General features: G+C 42.7%; 1 protein-coding gene across 1 annotated transcript in view; it reads left to right on the top strand.

The window, feature by feature from the left end:
- KDELC2 (KDEL (Lys-Asp-Glu-Leu) containing 2) overlaps positions 1-7,194 on the top strand; it is a 7,528-nt gene extending 334 nt beyond the window's left edge. Inside the window, exons 2-6 of the mRNA XM_010145529.1 lie at positions 2,842-2,857; positions 3,054-3,251; positions 4,641-4,927; positions 5,353-5,569; positions 6,905-7,194. Of these exons, the coding sequence (XP_010143831.1) occupies positions 2,842-2,857; positions 3,054-3,251; positions 4,641-4,927; positions 5,353-5,569; positions 6,905-7,194 (1,008 nt within the window). The remainder of the gene's footprint in view (positions 1-2,841; positions 2,858-3,053; positions 3,252-4,640; positions 4,928-5,352; positions 5,570-6,904) is intronic.
- The last annotated feature ends 283 nt before the right edge of the window (positions 7,195-7,477 follow it).

Raw genomic sequence — 7,477 nt, 5'->3', positions numbered from 1 at the left:
GCAGCCCCTGAGAGCAGAGGGCACGTCTGGCACCAGCAAGACTTACCCTTGCGGGAGGAGGATGTTAAGGAACACTTAAAAATCTGGATGCACTCAAGTCCGCGGTGCCTGATGACATGCCCCCGTGTTGTCTTTGAGTGCTCAGGGAGCCAGGGGATGTCATTGCAAGGGCGCTTTTGGTCATCTTCAGAAGATCACAGCAAATGGGAGAGGGTCCTGAAGCCGGGGAGAAGTCACGTGAAATTCAGTTTGAACACAAGAAAACTCTTCTTTTTCACTGTGAAGGGGGTCAAACCCTGGAGCAGATTACCCAGAGAGGTTGCAGAGTGTCCGTTTGTGGAGGTACTCAAAATTCAACAGGACACAGTCCTGGAGAGCCTGCTGGGAGGTTGGCCTAGCTGATCTCGAGGTCACTTCCAAAGGCAACAGCTCTTCTGCTGAGTCTCGTTACTCTGTGTTTCTCTATTATGCTTCTGTTATCACGGTTGCTGGTGCAACATAATCTTGCACAGCGCAAAGAAGAGCTGAAGGATGTGTTTAGAAGGAACCTGACTCCTCTTTGAGTAGTTTTGGATATCTGACTCATGGACAGTCTTGAAACTGGCTACAGGATTCAGGCTAATTCAAGGAGGAGAAAACAAATGGGGAACTAAACCCCATTTTCCCCCAGAACTTCCTTTGTTACCTGTAATTCTGGTGTTATCAGACAGATGTTATAAACCAAACATCGTCTCTGCGCTATGTAATCACATTTTGGAAGAACTGCCTTAGCAGTGGGTGCAACAAATCCCAGACTGTTTAAATGGGGACTAAGTAGCCACAGGAAAACCTTCACTGAAGGCCACTGAGACGACGCGGATACAAGCTGTGATTTTTCAAGCCCTTTTGTTGCAGGTTTCTGAAGGGGAAGATGGTAATTTCAAAAGCATTCCTCTGTCATTTCTTTGTTTTACTATCTTGCACATCTCTGCTAGTGGCAGTAAGGTGCAAGATTCTGAGTGAACCTGTGGTTTAAAGGTCGGTTTATGGCCTGTGGTCACACGGTCATTCTGACATTATCATTTTATTTCTACTTTATACCATCTTGAAAGGTAATCACTAGCTAGATGTCAGAAACAACGTATGAAGGGGCAAAACTGTACTTTTCTCCCTCTTTCTGCCTCTGATGGTGACACATCCAAACAAGCTGAGGAGCTCCCAAACTGAAAGCCAATCTGATTCAGTTCTGCTCACATAGATCCAGGCTGTAGACATCCAGAGCTGTGACAGTCGTGGATCTAAACCAAAATACTGTTCATAGAAGTTTTTCTGGAGTTTATTAGCTTGGCTTGAGCTGTACGTACGCTTGCCCAAGGAAATGTTGCACTGCATAACTGCACTGCTCATGCGTCTTCAGCCTACCAACTCAACAAGCAGAGAGGTGTCCACTCATCGTTCCTCCGGAAAGGAAGTACCACGTCTCCGTAGCAGACTTAATGTCCATCTGCTCCTCAGAAGTCCACCTCTCGAAGTCATTCTGAACTGACCCTTAATCAAGTGAGGGCTTCTCAGGATAGATCTGCTAGCTACTGAAGGCAATAGTCTGCATTCCTCAGCTGGTGGGACACTGGCCTTCCAAGAAGGAATGAAAGCTTCGGTTCATTACTTCAGTATGTTGTCGGATGAAAGTATTCTGGCTCGCGTCTTCAGCTGGCACAGCCTTTGAACGGTAAGAAAACTGCCAGATGATGAAAATAATCCACATTATATATTCTTACGCTGGAACACAAAGCAGAAGAGGGGGTATGGTCAGCCCTGAGAGATCCTTCGGCTGACAGACACTGACCACGTGCTTATTGATTGAGGGATCGACTCTGACAACAGTATCTGGAAGAATCTGGGGTAGATGTTCCCTCTGTGAAGAGGCACGACACACCAGGAAATACGCGTCTGAAATCGTAAGGGATCCAGTTTAACCTGGAGGCTCTTGTGCCGTAGTTAAATTCAATCCAATTTCAAGATCCAGTGCTGTAAGGAAGACGTGATTGATTGTTAACTGGCTGTTGGTCTTACCACATCAGCATGTTCATTTGTGGATGCAAAGTACGTTAAGATATGGATGGCTTGGAATTAACAGTGACATCTCAATCATTCAGTGCTGTTGGGACACATTCGGATATCAGGAACATCTTGGTTTTATCTGGATTTTTTCAGTGTCGCTTCTTCCTGCGTCCCACTTTGTGGTACCATTCATTACACTGGCTCGGTTTGCAATGATTATGCTGTAACATTTTGTGAGCAATCTGTCCCCTCTTTTTTGAAGGATAAAGTTGGAAATGACCATTTGTGGCAGAAATAAAGGAATAGAACAGGTTTATGTACTTGTCCGCAAAATATTCCGTGCCCAGTTACGAAGTCACAGTGCATTGATGAAGAAATGCTGGTGATCTTTACACACAGGTCACGCGCATGTCCAGGAAAACATCTCTACTATCATTCTCCTGTCCCTGATTTTCAGTAGCTGGGACTCTAAATTTGCTGCAGCCAAAGGTGAACAATTTGTGTCTGACTCCTGCATGCCGCGACTGCCTTTCCACAAGCTGGCAAGTGTTTTTTCTCCTGTCTTGGTTTCCTGTCTTTCTTACTCTAGAGGAAATGATCGTTCCTCAGAGCACTAACTTGAAAACTTACTATTAAACCTAAACCTTGCTTCAAATTCCACATATCTGGAAGTACCACGTGTCTGGAGCAAGCTTTACTTTCATCTACTTCTGAGAGGTCAGAAGTGCACTTCTGGAAATCAGAACGAAGCCTTTCCTTCTGTCTTGTGATAATCATTTAACTTTTTATCTCCATCTACAGGTTTTCTATTTATTAGGTATGTGACGATCAAGAAAATCTGGTAGGATGATCCTCCATCCCTGGAAATTGATTTTACCAACTTGGTAGTGCAAAGTTAAATTAAATTAAATTCCATGGACTTAATGCAGTAGAGTCTGCACTCACCTTTATTTCATATATGTGATTCTAACAGCTTAAAGTGCTTTTATCTGATTTTATTTTCCTCTTTTCAGGAATAACAAAGTTTAAAGTGGTGATTAAAGCACTTTCTCCAAAAGAACTCTCCAGAATTTACACCCCTCACCCTTTGGACAGAAATGACGGCACGTTTCTTATGCGGTATCGGCTGTATGGGAGTGTCAGAAAAGGGTTAAAAATTGAGATACTGTACGGTGATCAGCATGTAGCTCAATCTCCTTATATTCTGGAAGGTGAGGGGATTTTTTTTTATTGAATGTAATGTGTGCTGGCAGCCACAGAAATGCTATGGACTAATATACTGCTAGAGGACGAGGTGGGAAGGAAGAGGTTGGTTTGCCCTTGTTCCTGTAGTCTCCTCACAAACGTTCTCCTCACACAAGGGAAGCTGAGACAATCCCTCCACACTGCCGAGTTACAGGACCTAGATGTAAGCGTGTGGATTATTCACCTCAGAGGTTAAGGTGACGTGTCGGGACATCTCCTCTTCCTCTTGCATGAGGAAATGGAACTCTTCAGATTTGGTGGGGAACGGTAGGAGCGATGCTTGTGATTTTACTGTTTTCAAGCAGGTTTTCACTTAAACACTGTGTTATTTTTACCTAAAGCAGAAAATACTACCTGCAATAGCAAGGAGTTTGTGTTGTTCCCAGCACTTTATAATTCAAACATCTGTGATTGCTAAAAAGTGTGATCCATCGTAACAGCAAAGACAGTATTTCTTTAGCCAGACAACATTTAACTTCCTTTCCATCAGCCTGAATTCATTCAGTGCAGGTCTGTGCCGCAGAAGATCTATTTGAAATTGGGGAAAACAAGGCGAGTTATTCTCTCGTGCCCGACCTGCTTCTTCAACTTCCTCCTCTTGCGCTCAAATGGTCAGCTGCTTGGCAAAGAAAAAGAAAACATTCAGCTTTCTTCTCCAGAGGGTCTCGTTTCAGTTCACTACCACTCCTCCTAACCAGAATTCACCGTATTTTTTTTAAATAAAATAAAATTTCCTAAATATGAACTTAGAAATGTCATCAAGCCGAAGTGTAACTGTCCCAAGTCTCCAGGTGGTGGGTTTTGGTTTTTGCTGGAGTCCATTGCCACAGCTGTGAAACTGCGACACAGGACAGAACCGGTTTTGGTGAGAAGTCCATGAAATAAGGGGTTTTTTTTCACATTCTGCAAGGATCTTGCTTACACCTAAGCTCTCTGCTTCAAAGGGACAAAAAGGATAGTTGGTTATACCTAAAAGACTTAGTTGATTATACATCAGGCTCAGATGGAAGCTGTGACACCTGAGCTTTGGTAGTTACGGACAGTTAGAACAATTCTGACTGTCAGCCCAGTGTGGCTGACAGGGAGCACAGGAATGGAGCTTCATTTTGCGGATGAATTTTACCTTGATGATAAAAAATCTAGTGTTTCGAATTCCGAAAGAGAACGTTGCTGTTTTCTCAATGACACTTGCCGGAAATGTTACAGGAAGGATGATTTCCCAGGAAAACTTCAGAAAGCTTGAAATAAAAAGTGTCGAGCCACTGTAACACCGACATTTATATGCCTGCGTGTTTGGGGAATTAGGATTGTTGTACAATCACAAACACAGACGCTCAGTGCTTTGTTTTCTGCAGGACCTGTTTATCATGAATATTGTGACTGTCCCGAAGAAGACCCTGAGATCTGGCAGAATGTTATGTCTTGTCCATCCCAGGAGCCTCAGATTACAAAGGATTTCAGTTCTTTTCCCACCATTGACCTTCAGCGAATGCTTAAGGAAATCCCAGCAAAGTTCAGTGGAACAAGAGGTGCTATTGTCCATTACACTATTCTCAACAATCACGTCTACCGTCGCTCCTTAGGGAAGTATACAGACTTCAAGATGTTCTCCGATGAAATGTTCCTGTCACTGGCAAGAAAGGTATCAGTTCTGATCATCTTAAAATTATTTATTAAGTCGCGGTCTAATACGGCAATACTGCATTTGTTGTTGTATCTTCAGGTTTATAATTCCTCAAGTAACATTTGACTTCTGTTTTTCATCGCGATGACGGTGTATCTTAGGGATAATGTGTGAGGGCTGAGCTTGGCAGTAATGAAATCGCTAGGAAAGCTGCGGGGGGCTCAGGCCTGGCTCCGCGAGCCTTTTCCTGGCCTCTCTGAGTGTTCCTTTCATTCTTATTTGCGGCGCAGAAACTTGAAATTCATACCTGAAGCTCAGATAAACCTATTAACTCTCCAGTGGGCTTATTGATTCTGCATGACATAAGAGAAGCGAGGAATATATGTAAAGTGCCAACCAGCCTCTGTCGTTGTGTGACTCTCTTTTCTTGGGTGTACATTTAGGTTCGTCTTCCTGACGTGGAGTTTTATCTTAACGTTGGAGATTGGCCGGTTGAGTATCGGAAAGCTAACGATACACCTGGCCCTATACCCGTCATTTCATGGTGTGGCTCTGGGGATTCGAGAGATATAGTCCTTCCAACGTACGATGTAACCCACTCGACTCTTGAAACCCTTCGTGGAGTCACAAATGATCTCCTTTCTATTCAAGGAAATACAGGTAAATTAGAGATCGTGGATTTAAAAAAATAATTCGTAAATTCCACCAAAAAGCAGGTTGCCTTCATAGAATGTGCTGAAGTCTTCAGTTCTCCAGTGCCGTGGGAGGACTTGTAATACCAGCAGGTTAGTCTTTACAGATTGCGAACCCTTTCAACACTGCTACTGAGCAGGTGTTTAATACGGATTTAGAGCCAAAATTTAAGAAGTCCGGGTTACAGTAATGGTGAATGTTAACCTAAAGGTATCCAGGAGATAACCACCGTGACCTGTCACAAGGGAAGTGAAGTGTAATTAACAGGCCTTTCTCCTCGGTGAAGGACTGGAGTATGTTCCTTCTGATGAAGCCATCACAAGTGTTCTGTTTACATAAAAATGAATCTGTATCCTGAAAGAAAGGAACTAGTACTGTGCTGCAGTCAGATAAGAAACCACTGACTGTATAAAAAAATACCTGGCTGGTTTTTCTAGCTTTGAAGGGTCAACTTTACTGACAGGCGTCTTCCTCCTTCCCAGGAAATTTATGAATACTTAGGGGTCCTACAAATGGCATGAACAGTACCTAAGGATTAAAACTTGAGTGAGGAGGTGTTTCTTTTCTTTGATTAGTCCACAGCTTCTTACTAGTATTTAAATTAAATGTTTCAATTAAAGTACTTGTTTGAAGCACTCTGTTTCCTCAGTACAGCTGCTTTTCCAATTAGGAGGCGATAGGAGCCTGCTCCACTTTAGTAGGTCCTTTAAGGAAATTTCCAGCAGAAGGATAAGGAGGGGCACATTTAATGTTTTTAAAAGGAGGCAGTAAGCAGAGATGAAGTCTTTCAGGTCTTGCTAAGTATTTTGAGGACACAGTGTAGCCGTATTTTTTTTCCTTTTTAAGGAAAAAAATCACTTTTTAAGTGATTCCTCAAAGACCTAACCAAATTGCTGGGTAACAGAAGTGGATTTTACTAGAGAAATCTCAGTTATTGTGGCAGGCTTTATGCATGGAGAATTCTTCAATTATTAGTATTTTACTTACATAATTTGATTGTAATCCCTTATGTAGCTTTCAAGCTATTTCAAGTGATTTAAATACAAAACTGTTGGGTGGAAAAGCAATTCTCTGACATTCCTTTTAGAAGTGGCTCAGTTTCTCATCCCAAAATTCAAGCCAGAACCGGCAGTTTAAACCTTGTGATTAATAGACGATTATGGATTCTCTATGAGAAATCCAGCCTGGTTTTCCATGTCTCTGAGCACAGTGCCACTGTCACAGCAAGTTCCTTGCTTGCACTAAACATACCGTGAACATTTCATTCCTGTTTGCTTTTACTTTGTCACTCAATGCTCATAGGACCGTTCTGGGAAAACAAAACCGAGCGAGCTTTATTTAGAGGTCGAGACAGCCGAGAAGAACGTCTCCATCTTGTCAAGTTATCCAAGGAAAATCCGGATCTGCTAGATGCTGGAATAACAGGATATTTCTTCTTCAGAGAAAAAGAAAAGGAGCTGGGAAAGGTTCAGCTGATGGGCTTCTTTGACTTCTTTAAGGTAACCAGCAAATTACCGTCTCGGATTAATTTTGCTGTTAAGCTCTTGCCAACTGAAAAGACGAGGTTGGCTTTTGCTAATACCAGTCAGTAAACGAAACAGTTACGCTACACTGGGAACACTGGTCCATGTGGGGGTAGACAGACCACCCGTAATCACAGACAGGGTGTGACACACTTGTAAAGAAAGCCACCGTAATTTCTTCACCGAGTCCCTTAGAGAGAGTTCTTGGAGGTTGTTTTTTTTTAATGGATTGAGAAATCTGATTTCTTACCATCACGATTTCTCTTATTTGGTGTAAAGATGAAAATGCAAATGACTTGTGTCATTTGCAAGTACATTGTGGATGTCCTGAACTGCCTGCATGCAGGGTTGG

The sequence above is a fragment of the Buceros rhinoceros genome, unplaced genomic scaffold, assembly GCF_000710305.1.
Source record: "Buceros rhinoceros silvestris isolate BGI_N320 unplaced genomic scaffold, ASM71030v1 scaffold24340, whole genome shotgun sequence".
In the NCBI taxonomy this organism is placed as follows: domain Eukaryota; kingdom Metazoa; phylum Chordata; class Aves; order Bucerotiformes; family Bucerotidae; genus Buceros; species Buceros rhinoceros.
This window is presented reverse-complemented; position numbering and strand designations above follow the sequence as displayed.